Source organism: Narcine bancroftii, chromosome 1 (genome assembly GCF_036971445.1).
Source record: "Narcine bancroftii isolate sNarBan1 chromosome 1, sNarBan1.hap1, whole genome shotgun sequence".
Classification (NCBI taxonomy): Eukaryota; Metazoa; Chordata; class Chondrichthyes; order Torpediniformes; family Narcinidae; genus Narcine; species Narcine bancroftii.
Window position 1 is genome coordinate 117,567,848 of NC_091469.1, and position 20,999 is coordinate 117,588,846.

At 39.4% G+C, this 20,999-nt stretch overlaps 1 protein-coding gene across 1 annotated transcript in view; it reads right to left on the reverse strand.

The window, feature by feature from the left end:
- mrps27 (mitochondrial ribosomal protein S27) overlaps positions 1–20,999 on the reverse strand; it is a 130,110-nt gene that overhangs the window by 31,349 nt on the left and 77,762 nt on the right. Inside the window, exon 5 of the mRNA XM_069936790.1 lies at positions 15,506–15,620. Coding sequence (XP_069792891.1) covers positions 15,506–15,620 — 115 coding nt within the window. The remainder of the gene's footprint in view (positions 1–15,505; positions 15,621–20,999) is intronic.

Here is a 20,999-nt window from a genome sequence, read left to right on the forward strand (position 1 = left end):
TTTTCTGGAGAGGGCTGGAGTTCACCGTCCGGCCACTTCTCCATCACGTGACTCCTCCACAACTCCTCCAACCTTCATGTCATCCACAAAATTACTGACCCATCCTTCTGCCTCTTCATCTAAGTCATTTATAAAAATCATGAAGAGCAGGGGTCCGAGAAGTAGTCACTGACCTCCAAGCAGAATATTTTCTTTCCACTACTACTCTGTTTTCTTCCTACAAGCCAATTATTTTTCCATACAGCCAAGGTTCCACTGATCCCGTGCCTCATGACTTTCTGGATGAGCCTATCATGGGGAACCTTGTCAAATTCCTTGCTAAAATCCATGTAGACCATATCTAATGCCTAATCCTCAAAAAACTCAATTAGACTCGTGAGGCACGACCTTCCCTTCACAAAGCCATGTTGATTATTCTTGAGCAGACTACCTCTCCAGATGTTCATAGATCTTATCCTTTTTTTGAAAACTTTATTTAAAAATTTGAATATAGAATACAAATGAAAACCCCCCTCCATAACCAATCCTCCTCCCCCAACCCCAAGAAACCCAAAAGAAAGGAAGAAAGCAGGAGATTTTAACCATCAAAAATACAATCAATTGCCATGGATCAGAGCAACTCCACCACAACAAGCCCCAGGGAATTCAATATTTTAAACCCATATAATCCAATAAGGTTTCCACACTTTCCAAAAAATTATACATTTTTTTCCAAAGGAATACAAAATCTCAATTCCAGATGCTATCTCTGCAATCCCAAATGAATTTCAATTTTCCAAGTAATAGCTATACAGTTTCTTGCTACAGCCATTGCCAATCTTAAAAAACACAATTTGATACTTAATCAACCTCAAATTCAAACTCGGCATTTTAACATTATCTAATAAAAATAATGTTGGATCCATTGGTTATTGAATCTTTAAAACTTTCTCTAAAAATTCCTTAAGTCCAAAAAAATTAACCTTATCACATAACCAAGTCGAACATAAAAAATAACGTACCTCTTTACAACATATAAAACATAAATTTGAAGAAAATAAATATTTATTTAATTTCTAAGGAGTTAAATACAATCTTAGTCATACTATCCTTATAGTTCTTCAATCATCTTGATCAATTATTATTCTCAAATCTTTTTCCCATTTTAATTTTGATTTATGAATATTTAATTTAGGAACTTTACTTTGTACATTTGTACATTTCAGAAATAAACATTTTGTATCACCTTCAGTAAGCAAAATTTCAAATTTTGATTGTCTTGGCAATAAAATATGTCCAAAATTATCCAATAATAAAGCTTTAACTTGAGAATAACAAAAAAAAGTATTATTTGGAATTTCATATTTTTCTTTCATTGTTTGAAAAGAGATAAAATAACCAGCAGTTTATTCTGATATAAAGGTGTTTTACCTGAAATTTTCCCATGTATCTATATCATCATTTATCCTATTCCATAATTCAATTAAATGTCTCAGAATAGGTGAATTATTAATAATTAATAACTTACTATTCAATTTATAAATAAATTGTGCCATATTCTTCTCGCCAATATTAGTTAACTCAATATTGGCCCATGTTAACGGATTATCCAAATCAAACATTCTATTAATAAACCTCATTTGTGCTTCTTTATAATAATTTTGAAAGATTAGGAGTTGTAAACCTCCCAATTCTTATTTCCAAGTTAATTTTTGTAAAGATACCCCAACCATTTTACCTTTCCACAAAAATTTCCTAATTATAGAATTCAAAACTTTAAATTTTTTTGAGGAATTTTACAATGAATAGATTGAAAAAGATACTGAAATCTAGGAAAAATATTCATCTTAATATAATTAACCCTACATATTAATGTTGTAGATAATTCTTTCCATCTATTTAAGTCATCTTTAATTTTATGAAATAAAGGTAAATAATTTAACTTATATAAATGATCTAAATCATAATCAATTTTAATACCTAAATATTTAATTTGATCTAACCATTTAAATTGAGCAATTTTCTTACATTGAGTATAATCACCATCAATTAATGGCACAATCTCATTTTTACCCCAATTAATTTTATAACCTGATATTTGTCCATATTGCCTCCATCTCTCATAAATTCCTTAATGAATTTTGTGGTTCTGATAAATAAATCAAAAATCATCATTAGCAAATGAATTAATCTTAAATTCTTCAGAATTAATTCTAATACCCTGTCTTATCAATTGTGCCAAAGGTTCAATAGCTAATACAAACAGTGCTGGGACAAAGTGCATCCTTGTCTAGGAGATCTCTTTAATAAAAATGATGATGATGCTTGGTCATTTGTCACCACTCTGGCAGAAGTGTTTTTATATAAAGATTTAATCCAACTAATAAAGATTGGTCCAAACCAAAATTTTTCCAATACTTTAAATTTAAAAAAAACTCCATTCTAACCTATCAAATGCTTTTTTGGCATCTAATGATAAGACCATTGGTAAGTTGGATTTCTTCTGAGAAATACGAGTCAAACTGATTAATTTTGTAATATTATCTGCAGAATAATGATTTTCAATAAATCCAGCCTGATCCAAATGAATTAAACTTGGTAAATAATTCGACATTCTATTGGTCTTAACCTTACCTACAATTTTATGACCAACATTTAATCAGGAAATAGGTTTATAAGACTCAGTTTTTAAAGAGATCTTTATCTTTCTTAAGAATAACTGTTATTAATGCATTGGAAAAAGAATCTGGTAAAGAATGAACCTCCATTACTTGTTTTATCACATTCATTAAGAGGTATGAATAAATCCTGGAAATTTTATAAAATTCCAATGTAAATCTGTCTTCACCAGGAGACTTTCCATTCGGCATTGATTTAACTGCATCAATAATTTCTCTTAATGTAAAAGGGGAGTACAGTTCCTGACGTTCTCTAGTATTTAAAAAAGGTAACTGAAAAATTATTAACTTTAACATAATAATTTTCAGACTCAGAAGTATACAATTTCATATAAAATTCCTTAAAAGCATCATTTATGCTTTCAGATTTATATTAGTTTTTGAATCTTTTCAAATAGCAGTAATTGTTCTAGAAACCTGTTCTGTCTTTAATTGCCACACCAAAACTTTGCGAGCTCTCTCCCTAATTCATATTTTTGTCTAGTTCCTTGTAATAATTTCTCTGCTTTATAAGTCTGTAATGAATTATAATGCAACTTTTAAAATTTATTAATTACCTTTTTCCTCTCTGTTGAACCTTTTGTATATTTTTCTCTAATTCTCTATCTCCTTCCCTAATTTATCAACTTCCTTAAAATACTGTTTCTTAATTTTAGTTGACAAATTTGTCCTCTTAATTTTTCATTTTAAATATGCTTTTAAAGCATCCCACAAAATATATTTACTATCAACCAAATCTTTATCTATTTTCAAATACTGCTGTATTTGGTCTCTCATAAAGTTACAAAATTCAAAATTTCTTAACAATGAAGAATTAAATTTCTATTTATTAGTCGTATCTGTCTTTTCAGAACCTATACATGTTATTATCAAAAGAGAATGATCTGACAATATTCTACTTTTCTATTCAGCGGATATTATGCTTCCTTGGAGTTGAGCCAATAATAAGAAAAAGTCTATTTTAGAAAAAGAATCATATCAAAAAGAATAGAATTAATAATCCTTCTCCTTAGGATTTCATCTTCTCGGAGTCTCCAGGTGGCGCTCATGGAGTGAACACGTTTTGGTTTTTGCTCCATAAAATATACTATTTTTAACCTGTATCCACCTTTGAACTAACTTCACAGAAGTCAGAAAGATCTTTATTATTTCTCTATTTATACTTGAGTCTGAAAATTTTGAAGAAATGACTGAAGGAAAAGCTACACGAGCTAAAACCCAGGTAGAAGAAGGTGATGGCCGAGAGAAGAAACAACCAGACATTAAACTAAGTGAGATGACCTTCACTGACTTTTTAAAATTTTTTCGTGATGAATTCAAAGATGTTTGTCGCAAAAAAGACCTAGCTGAACTTCGTACAGCTTTAATTGCCTCAGAAGCTGAAACCAAAAAACAACATATCTTAACTTTGTTCTTTCTGTTAGTTTTTTTTTCAGTTTTATCCATGTTTGAGTCCAAATTAAGGTTAAAATCCCCTCCTATTAGTATGTTCCCTTGCATATCTGCTATCTTCAAAAAGATATCTTACATAAATTTTTGATCTTCTTCATTAGGTGAATATACATTGAGTAAATTCCAAAATTCTGAATATATCTGACATGTTATCATTACATACCTCCCTGCTGGATCTATTATTTCCTCTTCTATTTTGATTGGTACATTTTTATTGATTAATATAGCTACTCCTCTGGTTTTTGAATTATATGATGCTGCTGTTACATGTCCTATCCAATCTCTCTTTAATTTCTTGTGTTCCACTTCAGTTAGATGTGTTTCTTGTACGAATGCTATATCAATTTTTTCTTTTTTCAGTAAATTTAACAGTTTCTTCCTTTTGATTTGGTTATGTATTCCATTAATATTTAAAGTCATATAGTTCAACATAGTCATTTCATACTTTGTTTATCTTTCCTTTCCGTTTCCTCATCACCACCTTCCCTTCTTATCCATTTCTGCTTTCTTTTTTTGAACACATAAGACAACATTTCTAAAACATAAAATATTTCCACTATTCTTATATCTAAAATTCCTTTAACCCCAATAGTCCCTCCCCTTTCTGAGTTGTCCTTTGTCCCTTGTTGGGCGACCACATCTCCCCTCTCCATTTGGATTTGAGAATCCGCTCGCAAGCGTCAACTGATTTCGCAGTGACTGTAATTCTTCCCCATCCAGCCCCCCCCCCCAGAAAATATTTTAATCTTCATATATAACAAAGGTCACTCTCTTAATTCCCTCCTTACTTCCTTTCTTCCCTTTCTTTCCCTTCTTAGTTCTTACCATACTCTATTTTTATACACACACACACACACACACACATATATATATATATATATATATATATATATACCTACATACACACATACATATAGTTTGTTGTCATTTTTGTTCTTGTTACATCTCTTGATCTCTCTGTCTGTTTTGTAGTTGTTCTGCAAATTTTCATGCTTCTTCCGGATCCGAGAATAGTTTGCTTTGCTGCCCCGGAATAACTATTTTAAGTGCCGCTGGGTATTCTAACATAAATTTATAACCTTTTTTCCATAGGGTCGTTTTTGCTGTATTGAACTCCTTCCTCTTCTTCAGGAGTTCAAAACTTATATCTGGATAGAAAAAAATTTTTGACCCTTGTATTCCAGTGGTTTTTTGTCTTCTCTTATTTTTTTCATTGACTTCTCCAATATATTTTCTCTTGTTGTATATCTTACGAATTTTACTAGAATGGATCTTGGTTTTTGTTGTGGTTGTGGTTTAGGGGCTAACGTTCTGTGTGCCCTTTCTATTTCCATTTCTTCCTGTAATTCTGGTCTTTCTAGGACCCTGGGGATCCATTCTTTTATAAATTCTTTCATATTTTTGCCTTCTTCATCTTCCTTAAGGCCCACTATTTTTATATTGTTTCTTCTATTATAATTTTCCATTATATCTATCTTCTGAGCTAACTTTAACTTTTTTATTCAATTCTTCTAATTTCTATGGCTGTTTCTCATTCTTCCACCTTGTCTACTCTTTTTCCTATATCTGTCATGATCATCTTTAATCTATTCACTTTTTCTTCTGTACTTTTTCTTCTTTTTTATTTCACTGAATTCTTGTGACTGCCATTCTTTTACTGTTTCCATATATTCTTTAAAAAAAATCCATGTACTTGCCCTTCCCTTCATCTTACATTTCTCTGTGTTCTTCCTCCTCTTCTTCTGAGTCCACTCCAGAATGTGTCCTTTACCTCTGTCTCTTCTGGTTTTCTTGTTGGGTTGTTTGTTTTATTTTGTTGGGTATTTTTGGTCTTCTTACTTTTATTAAAAGTGTCTTGGTGTTGGTCTTCTTCCTCTGGGTTGGTCATCTATTGTTTCTTTGATTTCTTATTTTTATTCTCTTCGTTCTTGTTCTCGTTATTTTCTATGTTTTCCTGTTGAGAGTCTTGCTGTTGTGTTGTAGTTGTCTGTTTCAGCTGTTGAGAGTTACTCCTCAGCTGGTCCCCCCTCCCATCAGTGTTATTTTTGTCTTGCGCATCGTGCATGCGTGAGGATTCGCCCATGCGCGGTTGCGCACTTTTGTTTGGCTCCATGAGCCATTTTTGTAGTCCTGAGTTCAGGGTTTCCACTGACCTCAGGGAGCGGGCTTCTCTCTCCATGGCGGGTCTCCTCGTACCGGTAAGGCCTTCACCTTCCTCCTCCGACGTCCTTCCTTCTTCTTTTCTTCCCGTTGTTTTTGGTTTTTCTTTCTTCGCTGCCATTTTCTCCACACTTTCACTTTGTTATGGTTTCTATGTTTGTGCCTTTGTTTTTTCTCTATCTTTTTACTTTTCTGGAGAGGGCTGGAGTTCCCCTACCGGCCACTACTCCATCATGTGACTCCTCCAAATCCCTTAATTTCTTTATCACTTCTAATTATTTCTGCTAATGGTTCAATTGCTAATCCAAATAGAAAGGGTGATAATAGGCAACCTTGTCTAGAAGACCTTTCTAACAAAAAAGGTTTTGATATTGTTTATTTGTGATCACTTTTGCTTTTAGCTGGTCGTATAATGCCTTTATCCAATTTATAAAAGTAATTTGGAATGCCAAAAGCATTAAGTGTTTCAAATAAAAAGTCCCATTCCAACCTGTCAAATGGTTTCTCTGCATCTAGCGCTACTGCCACCACTGGGATCTTTCTATTTTGCACTATATTTATCAAACTTAAAAATGTAACTTAATAGTTTGCTGCTCTTTTATTTTTAATAAAACCAGTCTGATCTATATTTATTTTTGGTAAAAATTCAACTAACCTATTAGCTAATAATTTTGATACTATTTTATAATCTGTATTCAATAGTGATATAGGTCTATATGAAGAAGGTTGTAAACAATCTTTCTCTTTCTTCGGAATTACTGTTATTAACGTTGTTTTAAATATTCTGGCAAATAATGTACCTCTTTCATTTGGTCTAATACCTTAATTAATACAGGAAATTTGATCAAGGTGGACTAAGATTACCAAATTTTAAGAATTATTTTAAAGCAGCTCAATTGAGATTCTTGTCCTCCTGTGGAAAAACAGCTTGGGTTCAGATTGAAATGAATAACATTGGAGAATCTATCCCAGAACAAATTTTATATAAATGGAATAGAGAGTTATTTAAAGGGACTAAGAAGACATTAGTCTTAAAACATATATGTAAAATATGGAATGGAATACATATGGAGAGAGGACTAAAAACTATCAACTACCAAAAATGTTGTTAAAACAAAATCAACTTCTTCCTTTTACTTTAAATAATCCTTTATTTGATAATTGGGATAATAAAGGTATAAAGAGGATAAAAGATTGTTTCTTAGGATCATTCTTTTTAACTTTTGAACAATTAAAAGATAAATATAATATACAAAATAATACAATCTTTGCATACTATCAGTTAAAAATGTATTTAAAACAGAAATTGGGAACAGATTTGAGGCTTCCAAAACAAAGTTAATTTGAACATTTATGGTCAAGAAATTTATTACTAAAATGTGTGTAAAATTACAAGAAACTACGAGGAAAAAAAGATTTATATAAATCAAAAAACACGAAGGGAGAAAGATTTAAGCATACAAATTCAAGAAGAAGTGTGGTCAAAATTGTGTCAAGAAAGTGTTACGAATACAGTTAATGTTAGATACCAAATGCTCCAATATAATTTTCCCATCAATTATATTAAACTCCACAAAAATTAAATGGACTTGATTTTAATTATTCCAATAAGTGTTTTCGATGTACGGAAATAGGGACTTTTTTTTTTAACATGCGGTACATGTTACATGGTCTTGTGAAAAAGTGGAATAGTTTTGGAACGTATTTGAGTGTTTTACTGGGGCAAAGTATGAAGATAAAGATACAAAAGGATTCAGGAAAATTTTATTTGGGAATATATATGAAATCTGGAGCCCCCAGGAAGAGTTTCAATGTTGGAAACTTCCAGTCAGACATAGTGAGAGGAAACTTCCAAGCAAACCTCCAAGCAAAGCTCGAAGATGCAAACTGCCTCACGGACATGTCTCCTGAAACCCTCTGGGATCAGCTGAAAACGGCCATACTGCAATCCACTGAAGAGGTACTGGTCTTCTCCACCAGGAAAAACAAGGACTGGTTTGACGAAAACAACCAGGAAATCCAGGAGCTGCTGGCAAAGAAGCGATCTGCCCACCAGGCTCACCTTGCAAAGCCTTCCTGGCCAGAGAAAAAATGAGCATTCCGTCTCGCTTGCAGCGAACTTCAGCGCAAACTCCGGGAGATCCAAAATGAGTGGTGGACTAGCCTCGCCAAACGAACCCAGCTTAGCGCTGACATTGGCGACTTCAGGGGTTTTTATGAGACACTAAAGGCTGTGTACAGCCCCTCACCCCAAGTCCAAAGCCCTCTGCGCAGCTCAGACGGCGAAGTCCTCCTCAGCGACAAGATCTCCATCCTCAATCGATGGTCAGAACACTTCCAATCGCTTTTCAGTGCCAACCGCTCAGTCCAAGAATCCGCCCTGCTCCAGCTCCCTCAACAACCCTTGAGTCTAGAGCTGGATCAGGTCTTTACCCGGGAAGAGACATATAAGGCAAATGAACAACTGAAAAGTGGCAGAGCAGCAGGTATGGATGGAATCCCCCCAGAGGTCTGGAAGGCTGGGGGCAAAGTTCTGCATACCAAACTGCATGAGTTTTTCATGCTCTGCTGGGACCAAGGAAAGCTGCCTCCGGACCTTCATGATGCCATCATCATCACCCTGTACATAAACAAAGGCGAGAAATCAGACTGCTCAAACTACGGGGGAATCATGCTGCTCTCCATTGCAGGCAAAATCTTCGCTAGGATTCTCCTTAATAGACTAATACCTAGTGTTGCCAAAAATGTCCTCCCAGAATCACAGTGTGACTTTCGCGCAAACAGAGGAACTACTGACATGGTCTTTGCCCTCAGACAGCTCCAAGAAAAGTGCAGAGAACAAAACAAAGGACTCTACATCACCTTTGTTGACCTCACCAAAGCCTTTGACACCATGAGCAGGAAAGGGCTTTGGCAAATACTAGAGCGCCTCGGAAGCCCCCCAAAGTTCCTCAACATGGTTATCCAACTGCACGAAAACCAACAGGGTCGGGTCAGATACTGCAATGAGCTCTCCGAACCCTTCTCCATTGACAACGGCGTGAAGCAAGGCTGCGTCCTCGCACCAACCCTCTTTACTATCTTCTTCAACATGATGCTGAAACAAGCCATGAAAGACCTCAACAATGAAAACAGTGTTTACATCCGGTACCGCACGGATGGCAGTCTCTTCAATCTGAGGTGCCTGCAAGTTCACACCAAGACACAAGAGCAACTTATCCATGAACTACTCTTTGCAGACGATGCCGCTTTAGTTGCCCATTCAGAGCCAGCTCTCCAGCGCATGACGTCCTGTTCTGCGGAAACTGCCGGAATGTTTGGCCTGGAAGTCAGCCTGAAGAAAACTGAGGTCCACCATCAGCCAGCCCCCCCACATCTCCATCGGGCACACAAAACTCAAAACGGTCAACCAGTTTACCTATCTCGGCTGCACCATTTCATCTGATGCAAGGATCGACAAAGAGATAGACAACAGACTCGCCAAGGCAAATAGCGCCTTTGGAAGATTACACAAAAAAGTCTGGAAAAACAACCATCTGAAGAAACACACAAAGATCAGCGTGTACAGAGCCGTTGTCATACCCACACTCCTGTTCGGCTCCAAATCATGGGTCCTCTACCGGCATCACCTACGGCTCCTAGAACGCTTCCATCAGCGCTGTCTCCACTCCATCCTCAACATTCATTGGAATTACTTCATCACCAACATCGAAGTACTCGAGCTGGCAGAGTCCGCAAGCATCGAATCCATGCTGCTGAAGACCCAACTGTGCTGGGTGGGTCACGTCACCAGAATGGAGGACCATCGCCTTCCCAAGATCGTGTTCTATGGTGAGCTCTCCACTGGCCACCGAGACAGAGGTGCACCAAAGAAGAGTTACAAGGACTGCTTAAAGAAATCTCTTGGTGCCTGCCCCATTGACCACCGCCAGTGGGCTGATCTCGCCTCCAACCATGCATCTTGGAGCCTCACAGTTTGGCGGGCAGCAACCTCCTTTGAAGAAGACCGCAGAGCCCACCTCACTGACAAAAGACAAAGGAGGAAAAACCCAACACCCAACCCCAACCAACCAATTTTCCCTTGCAACCGCTGCAACTGTGCCTGCCTGTCCCGCATCAGACTTGTCAGTCACCAACGAGCCTGCAGCAGACGTGGACATACCCCTCCATAAATCTTCGTCTGCGAAGCCAAGCCAAAGAAAAGAAAGAATATATGAAAAGGATGTAAGTTGAAACTGGATAAATGTCAAGAGAAAATTTTAAGTGTAGCAATAGCAACTGCGAAGAAATGTATAAGATGGGAAACTGAAAATGTAGTATCATTAAGTAGATGGCATAGTGAAATGCAAAATTGTATATCTTTAGAAAAAAATAACATAGTTTAAGGAATTGAGTTGAAAATTTTTATAATATTTGGAAATCATATATGGATTTTATGAATATATTTCCATCCACCTCTTCCATCCTCTCAATTATACACAATAATAATAATCAATTAATATGTTTAACAATATATGTAGCAATAGGTGTTCTTTCCTTTGGGAGGGGGGGTTGGGGAGAAAAATTTAAAAGTCCTTTTTATTGTATCACTATGCATAACTAAACAATTAATGTTATATTATTGAATTTTCTTTGTATTGATACAATGATAAATAAAATTTTCAAAAAAAAGTACAAGAAAATTAAAAAATTCTATTTTTAAAATCGGGATTTAATTCATTTTGTCAGGAGAGGCATATTTCCACGTCTTCAACCTATGCCATCACGCCACGCCCTCCCCAGCCATGATCACATTGAATGGTGGAGCAGGCTTGACAGGACGGAGGCCTACTCCTGTTCCCGTTTCTAATGTTCTTAAACTGGAATGCATGTCACCAAGTCCTGAGGATTTATTGGCTCCAAGTTCAATTTCTGTAATATCACTTTGTTAGTCAAATTAATATTTTTCAAGTCTTCATTCATCATAGGCATGTTGTGTTTGGCTATTATGGATGATTTACTGTCATGTACTACATTTTTTTAAAAACTTAACTGCCTTTATCTTTTCCCTCCTGATATAATCAATTTAGATTTTTCATTCTACATTTCCAGAGCAAATTTGGATTTCTAAAGATGGGAAGTCTTTTTTAACATCCAAAATAATTTCCAGACGTGCAACATTCCAATGTAAAGGTTGGTTTTGAGCCAAGGTCTCATTCTGATGAGCAAATTGGACATATCACTGAGAATAATAAACTGTGATTTATCCCTTCATCAAAATTAAGCTGAGTGTTCTGTTCCAACTTTATTTTCTGTAACCTTCAATCATCATTTAAAGATAATTTTGTGCTAATGTTCATAACCTTATCCATAATGGCCTCTTATTCATACAAAATTTGTTGCATTTAGAATGTTATGCTGCCATATCAGTTCTTCTGGTCAGATTGAACTTAATGCATATTAGCTCTGTTCTTCATTTGAATTTTCTATGAAATAATCATACAGGCTGGATTTAAAACTCACATTATCTGCACTTTTTTGCAAAATATTTGCACATTTTAAATATTTCTAATAAAGAGTCAAAATTTTACTCATGTTTTAGTTAACTAAAACTAACTAGTTTTAGTTAGTCATTCAAACCTTTGAGTAAATTCAAGAGTAAAATGGAAGTAACTGAGAGATCTGTGGGGATTGGGTGAGGAAGTAAAACAGAGGTACTGGTTCATTCACAATCATATTGAATGGTGGAGACACCAGGGGTTTAGAGCCAACTCATTATTTTGTAGAATTATACAGCATATTAACAGGCCCTTTTGGCCCACCATGTTCATGTTGAATGCCTATCTATGCCAATCTCATTTGCCTGCAAAAGATTTGCATCCCTCTATACATTGCCTATCCTTGTGTGGTAGGGAGTTGCTTTCTGCCTGTTTTAAAAAGCCTGTGAGGTAGACAAGGGCAATTAACAGCCAAGATCCTTGAGAAAGATAAAAGCTGCAGATTCACTCTTGTAAGGTAACATTTGTCAGAACAAGCAGGAAGTTATCTTTTAAGAAGAGTTTTCACCAGACCCAAATAATCCAGCATCTCTACTGACAGAAGGAAAATTAACTAGAGCTGTAAGCATTGTCCAAAAAGGTACCAGTCACTATAAATCTCTTTTTTTTCACACATCAAGGTAATCAGTTCAACATTGAATCTTAAGGTCATTGTGAGATTGAATGAATGGCAGCATTTAAAAGTCAAGCAGCTGTCATGTATCCATCCTTAGTTACCTCAGTCTTTACTATCTAGCTTTCAAGGCACTGATTATGGGAACATGGTCCAATATTTTCTTATCACAAAACGAAATAGCAAAGATAAGATCTTTGAGGTGTAAATCCACATGAGATGTTAGAGAAAAATTGTCACAAAAACATTAGTGTCTGTTTACTACTAAGATATAGTATGTTAGTGCACAGGACTACTGCCAAAATACAGTCTTAGATAATAATGGATTTCCATTCTATTGACTGCATAAATCTCACATTTTTTCCAGTCAAGGCTGGTTCTGTACAGAATATGAAACTAAAAATTGCTATGAAAAATGCTTTTTCAAATACTTTGAGAGGAATCTTCCACAAATTTCAGATTAATTTCTGGAAATAGATTTAAGTGTGGGAGGTTTGCAATGAAAAGTACTACAGTAAAATTCCTGTTATCCAAAAAACAAGCAAGCGGGAAAAAAAGGGAAAGTAAATAAATAAAATTTTTTAAATAAATAAAAAGTTACTATTATAAAATCAAATTTTCTCTGGTAACATACAAATCTTTGGTGAAAATGAGAGCAATATTCAGCCAGCGGAGTGCCTTGATCGTGCTTTGCTCATAGCAGCTATTTGAATAAAATGACGCCACCCAGGATGAAGAGCTGGTTGATGCTGTTCGGCATTAGGGTGACACTCTTAAAGGTGTCCTTATCCCTGATTATATTATTAAGTATATGAGTAAGGCTTTACCTGTAAACTTGGGGAGGGGGAGTTAATTATCTATAATATTATTGTTCACTTTTTTGGCAGCTCTGTGGAAAATGTTTTCAAAGAATGTGACTGAAAATAAAGTAAAGTGCTTTAAGGTTTATATATTCATAAAAGTGAAGTTTGTTCTTTATAAGTAGAGTATAGTATTTTAGTCTTTTAAACTATTTATTCTTAATGCAAGTAAATTAGTTACTGGAGAGCAACTCTCAAGCAAGCAGAAAACTCACTTATCTGGCATCTACTAATTCCTGTAAGTTCCGGATGCCAGGGGTTATACTATTTTAATTAACACTAAGGAAGGGCAGCATGATAACACTGTTTTAGGGTTTATTCAGGAGCCTGATAGTTTACAAGGAAGAAACTGTTAGCATAAGCCTTCTCCCAATAAGAAGAGGGAGAATGGAGTGTGATGGCTACACATATATATCTAGATATATTGGCTGCAGTGGGAGATGTAGATGGAGCCCATTGGGGGAGGGAAGTTAGCATTATGTTCTATAGCTTTTTCTGATCTTGAACAACTCCCATACCATGCAGTAATGCATTTAGCTTTCAATAGTGCACCTGCGGTTGTTGAGGAATATGGGGGACATGCTGAACTTCCTTTGTCTTCTCAGAAAGTAGAGGCATTGATGCACTTTCTTGACCATTGTGTCAAAGTGCTTGACCCAAGTCAGGTCACTGGAGATATTTATACAAAATTACCAAGTATCTATTCTTTTAAATGTAGTACCATTAATGTGGACAGGGGTGTGGACTCTGCCCCCTCTCCTGCAGTCATTGACCATCTCCTTTGTCTTATTTATGTTCAGAGAGTGAGATTATCTTGGCATCATGCCACTAGACTTCCACTGTTTCCAATATTCTGTCTTGTCATTATATGATACCCAGTCTATAACTCTGGTGTAATTAGCAAATTTGAAGATAGAGCAAAAATGGCAGTCGTACAGTCACTAAAACTCAGCTTCCCATGCTCCCTTTAAACTTACTGGATTCGCTGGAAAATTTATGAAACTACTGTGTAACATCTTAAAGCAAAAAGTGAATTAAATACGCACTGGAGTATTAATTAGAACAACATCCAATGGTCTGGAAATTGCACCACTCATATGCCATCAAGATTCCAAATATGCCCAATTTAAGTTTTGCGCAACATATTTATGCAAATTGGTATCAGCAAATTCTGATTCAGAAGCTCATTATAGGAGTCAGAATGAGGGTGTCTGTGCTTATGTAGATAACAACACGAAATATTATTTGATTCTTATTTTCAATCAGATTGTTTTATGCTTTACTTGTGACATCAGGATAACACTGTCACTTTGGAAGTGCACAGAGGCTCAATTTATGCATTACCAATTCCAAAAACAGATTGTTTCAAATACTTTGGAATATTCATTTACAATGTGTACCTCCTTATCTGAAAATCCAAAATCCAAAAATATACAAATTTTTTTTAGCACTGACATGATGTCACAAGTGGAAAAAAATTCAACACCCGACTTCCCCACGTGGGTCTCTGATGCTCTGTTGGCACCAGTTTGATCACAATAACAGTTAAAAAAACAAAATTTTTGCTTCTGGTTGGGAAGATGCTAAATGGAGCTGGATCTGAATCTTCAGCATCAGCTGTAGCCAAAGTCAGCGACTCCATTCTCAACACTGGGTGTGGTGTTGTCTGCATCGAAGAAGTCGCCTTGGGTTCCTGGGAAGGAGTGAGGACTTCGGGCTCCCAGGCAGGAGCAGGGACCAGCGGCAGAAGTGGGGAGGAGTCAGGGACCGGTGTCGGCAGCAATGGGAAGATAGTATTCTTTTGTGAGCAGATTTTCTCTTTTGGTAAGTACTATTTCATGTGAATTTTCCACTTGAGGTGTCATGTTAGCGCTTGAAAAGCCTGCCGTTGCTTGTTGTTGTTGTTTAACTACTGGTGCAGGTATTCTGCTAAGTTCTATTGTTCCAAAATCCGAAAAAAAAACCCAAAACCAAATAAATTCTACACCCAAGCATTTCAGATAAGGGGTACTTGACCTGTATTGTGAATCTATTTTAGATCAAGTCACACACAGATGAACTGCTTTGGCAACTATTTCAGACTAATATCAGGAATAATGAAGAATTACATTTTTGCAAGATTAAAATTTATTTTCAGATTCTCTGCTGAATTATATTTTTCATACTTTTTAAAAATAGTCTTTTGCAATGTGTTTATATATATAATGGAATCATTTATTATTATACCTGGTTCCTCAATGTGTGCAAGGCCTTCTCCTTAGCATTGTACTTTAGACACTGTCGAATCCAGCTGTGGATGGACCATGGTCGTAAGTACCAACAGTTTGGACTATGTCGAAACCTAAAATTTAAAAAGGAAACAAAGACAGAGTTTAATAGTTAAAAGCAAACATTTAAACTTTAAATATAACTGATTCACTGAATACAAACCAAACTGAGCATCTCAAGATCTAATGCATTAGAATAGCAGGCAATAAAATCAAGGCTTTGGAAACATATAGGCACACTCCTTTACATTTGCAAACTGATTACCATAGAGCAATGTTTAACAGAAAAAAAAGTGAAAAGAATAAAATTCAAGACTATGGAAAGTGATTTGGATTTGTTTTGAATTAGTATAGATATGACAAGCTAAATGCCTTGCATGATATAAACTGAGAAAATGAAATGTATGTAGCTGCCCACACACAGACACGTGGCCCGCAAAATAGCTGACAAACGTGGTGACTGGGTGGACCTGGGGATGAAACCAGCAGTCATCCAGGTGACCTCTGCACAGTGGGAAGATGAGGAACTCTGGCTGAAAACAGAAACACCAGCCATTCCCAGGCTAGTGCTCCAATGACGTAGAATCCTGTCATCAGCACCTGAGGCCCCATATAAGCACAATGGCCAAAGTAATAAACCAGTCTCATTTCTGAAGGTTTTGGTGTGCGTGTTCTTCTCCACGCTCGTGCAGCACGAACACTACATTGGTGACCCAGACAGGTTCACCGGCAGTTAGACCCGAAGATGACGGATCAAATGGAACCAGTGACCATCCACGCGGTCTCACTCAGGCTCCCAACTTTTTGGGTGTCGCAGCCACACATGAAGTTCCAGGCTCAGTTCCAGCTTCGGCACATTGCCGATGACGGCACCTGCTACTTCTACATCATGAGCACCCTTGATCAGGACACAGCGGCAAAGGACACACCGGGCTGCATATGGACAGAATGAGGGACAGGGTCCTGTCCACCCTAATGAGTGAGTTGCTTGATCTAACCAAGGGTCACAAGCCTTGCCTGCTCTTTAAGCAGATTTTTCTGGAGCAAATGTCCGAGGATATCTGATTCTTGCTCATAGTCAAGGACTTCAGCGAATTCTGGAGGGTCGCAGCCCAGATGGACATGCTCTGGAGAGCAAAGGATACCAGCGCTGTGGAAGACCACATTGGCAAGCCCAACAAACAGCCGCTTGCAAGATCAAGACCAGTGGAGAGGCAAGTTAATACCTCAGGACAGCTACACTACTATCATCACCAATGGGGTGTGTAGGCCCGTCGATGCCGCCCACCCTGTGGGTTTCCTGGAAATTCTCTGGCCAATTGTCATTGATGGCTGCGGCGGATGGCCATGTGATTGCCTCCTCTATGTCTGGGACTCCTTGTCAGGCAGGAACTTCCTGGTCGACACGGATCCCTAGATACCCTCGCAGGCCACGATACCCACAACAGCAAGCAGGGCCCAGCACTGAGGGCAGCCTATAGCTCCTCCATTCGGACTTTTGGGACCTACACCATTCTCCTTCGGTTCAGCAACAGCCACTTTACATGGACCTTCACCCTGTCACACAGTGGTGCAACCGTTCCTGGGAGATTGACTTCCTCAGGCCCACTGCTTACTTGTTGACTTCAAGGAACAGTGCTTGGTACATGTCAGAACCTTTCAGACTCTGTCTCTGGGGAACCCAAGCTACCTGCCCTCCACCTGGACTCTACTACACTCTCAGACAATGAATTTGCCTGCATCCTGGCGGAGTTCCCCTCGATAGTGGCGCCATAGTTCTCCACAGCCGAGCCAAAGCATGGGGGTAAGGCACCACAATTTGACCAAGGGGCCTCTGCTTCATACCAGGGTACACCGACTCCCTCCCAAAAAACTCAGCCTAGTGAAGGAGGAGTTTAAGAAAATGGAGGAGCTGGGTACTATATGGTGCTCCGACAGTCCCTGGGCCTCCCCCCTCCAAATCAGTTGGGTGGGGTGGGGGGGGGGGGGGGGGGTTGGAGACCACGCGGCGACTACCACCACCTCAACGAGGCTACCATGCCCGATATAGCTCGTGTCCCACATCCAAGACTTTGCCGACAACCTGCACAGGGCATGTGTGTTCTCCAAGGTGAACCTCATCCGGGGTCACCCCCAGGACATCCCCAAGACTGCAATTATTACTCCCTTTGGCTTGTGTGAATTTCTCTGCATGTCCTTCAGCCTACAGATCGTGGCACGAACTTTTCAGCAGCTAATGGGTGCAGTGAGCCATACCTTCCATTTGCATTTGTCTATTTCATCGATGGAAGGCCGGCAATTCAAGATCTTCATCAATCACAAGCCGCTGACCTTCACCTTCCATGGTTGGCCTGACAACAGAGACACTTGTCCTATGTGTCCAAATTTACCATGGTCATACAGCACATCGCAGGGAAAAGCAACGTGACAGCCGATGCTCTATCATGCCCCATGATCGAGTTGGTACATGCCCTGTCCAAGGAGGTCAACCACGTGGCCCTCGCCAAAGTGCAGCAGCAGAACCCCGAGATCCCTGTGTATAGGTCAGCCGTCTCCAGCCTCAGGGTGGAGGACATCCCTGGCGGCCCAGGTAATATGACACTGCTGTGCGACGTCTCTACCGGCAGCACCTGCCCTATAGTTCCAGCTGCATGGAGGCGCCAGGTTTTTGATTTTATCCACAACCTGGCGCACCCCACAATCCGAGCCAAGGTCAAAATGGTGGCTACCAGGTTTAACTAGAATGGCCTCTGTAAACAGGTCAACCAGTGGGCGAAAACCTGCACAAACTGTCAGTCCTCCAAAGTTCAGGTTCACACAAGAGTGCCCACACAGACTTTTGAACCAGCACGGCACAGGCTTAGCCATGTACATATCGACAATGTGGAACTGTTACCAGTTTCCCATGGAGCTAGATACCTCTTGACCATGGTTGCCTGATCCGTGTGGTGCCCGGAGGCGGTCTTACTGCCTGATACCATCAGAGAAACCTGTGCCAGAGCACTCATCAACACATGGGTGTCCAGATTTGGGGTCTCAGAGCACCCAACCCTGGACAGGGGAGCATAATTCACCTCTGGGCAGTGCTGGCTAACAGCTCCAACCCACCACAGCGTATCACCCTCTGGCGAATGAATTGATGGAGAGCTTTTACAGACACCTCAAAGCAGCCTTGATGGCTTGGCTCAAGGGTCTCAACTGGGTGGACAAACTGCCTTGGGTCCTGTTGGGGATTTGTACCATGTCAAAGGAGGATTTCAATGCCCCCATAGCGGAGATGGTCTATGGCGTGTCCTTAATAATTCCTGGGGAGATCCTGGCCCTCGATAAATTCCCGTAAGACCCCGCGGCCCTCAAGAACTTGTGGTGAAAACTGGGGTCCCTGATCCCGTGGCAACCCCCACCACATGGCTAGCCAAAACATAACACCCCCAGGGACTTAAAGACTTGTTAGTACATATTTGTGAGAAGGGGCTCACACTGGCTGCCCCTACAACGACCCTATGAGGAGCCCTACAGGGTTGACAGGGACAATGGTTCCATCTTTGTCCTTACGTCGGCAGTAAGGAGAAGACTTTTACTGTTGACCGCCTGGTCTCCACTCCTCCCCTGTGACGTAGGTGCAGGCAGCCCAAGGTTACGGACACTGACCCAATTGTCAGTTCTGGGGGGGGGGGGGGGGGGGGTGGGGGGGAGGGGAAAATCGCATAGCGGCCCGTGCAAGGAGACATGGACCGGCCCACAAAATGGCTGACGAACATGCTAACCATGCAGAACTGGGGATGAGACTGGCCATCATCCAGGTATCTCTGCATGGCGGGAAGATGGCGAACTCAGGTGGGAATGCCAGCCAATCATAGAGGCTGGCGATCTGATGACATGGGACCCCGACATCAGCGCCTAGGGACCATATAAGCACGACGGCCAGAGCACTAAATCAGTCTAGTTTCCCAAGGCTTTGGTGTGCACGTTGCTCTTCTCCATACTCGCGTAGCATGAATGCTACATATACATTATAATTTATGACTTTAAAAAACTGTGCAGAAATTGGTTAGCATCTCTAAAATCACATTAACCATCAAGTGATCATTCAAGGTCCTGCTTGTGGAAAATTCAGCAGAACACAGGCAGTACTCAATGCTATTTTCTCTCATCCATCTGACTCCTTTCCTTTAGCTCCCCACCCCTTTCCCTACCTTTCTCCTCTCAGAGAGAATCTTTCTCAGCCCTCTTCTCACCTCTCAGCTCCTTTCTCTTCTTCCTCCTCCCACCTGTATCCATTTGCAAGTCAGCACCTCACCCTCTTTTTTGGGCATCTGCCTGATTTTCAGCATACCCAAACAAGGGCTCACACCCAAAATTATGACTACTGCTTTCCATGGATGCTGAATGACCTACTGAGTTCCACCAGCACTTTTGTGCACTGAACTAGTCCCACGCATCTACAGACTTCTTGTTTACCTCAATGCACAGAAGGAACTGAACATATGTTACACGCTTAAGACACTTCCTCTTGTGCTCTACCACCATGGACTGTGGAATGGGAATCGAGCAAGTCTTGGTTTATACCCCAAGTGTTGTGGGGGTGAAAGCCGGGGCATGGGGTTTATCTGGAGGAAAAGTGGTCAAAAGAGGGTGGGCTGCTGGGAAGTAAAGGGAGATAGGATCATTATTTTTGGCAAGGTTTTGGAGTGAAATTACAAGACCAGTTTCTAGGCATACCTGTGTAAAACTGGTTGTTTGTGCAATACAAATCACTTGTAATGTACAACTCATAAAACTCTGGAAGTGATAACATTGAACTGGAACATTACCAGATGGGCCAAATAACCTAATTCTGTTCTGTTGTGTTCTATGATAAACACCTGCAGCTTGGTATTTTACAGTTTGCTGTGGCTGTTCCACTCAACAATAAATATCCTGTTTTGGATACTGGGGGGGCAGGGGGGTGGGTAATGATCTACCAGGGACAAGTCATAGTGGTCAGGTCTCTGACACAAAGTCTTCCCTTCGGCTACGAGATCTATAGTGATTGGGGATTCGATAGTTAGGCGAATACATAGGAGGTTCTGTGAACAAGATCAAGACATCCGGAAAATTATGTTGCCTCGCAGGTTCTAGGGTTAGGTACGTCTCCGACTGAGTCCACAACATTCTCAAGTGGGAGAGAGAGCAGCCAGATGTCATGGTCCACATTGGTACCAATGACGTAGATAGGAGTAGGATGAGGTCCTAAAGAGGGAAGAAAGGAAGCTGAGAAGCAGGGCCTCAAGGGTGGTAATCTCAGGATTGATGCCTGTGCCACACAACAGTGAGGAAGTTGTGGCAGATGAATGCGTGGCTGAAGAGTCAGTGTAGTGGCAGGGGTTCAGATTTGTGGATCATTGGGAATCTCTTCTGGGAAAATTATGACTTGTACAAAAAGGATGGGCTGCACCTGAACTGGAGAGGGA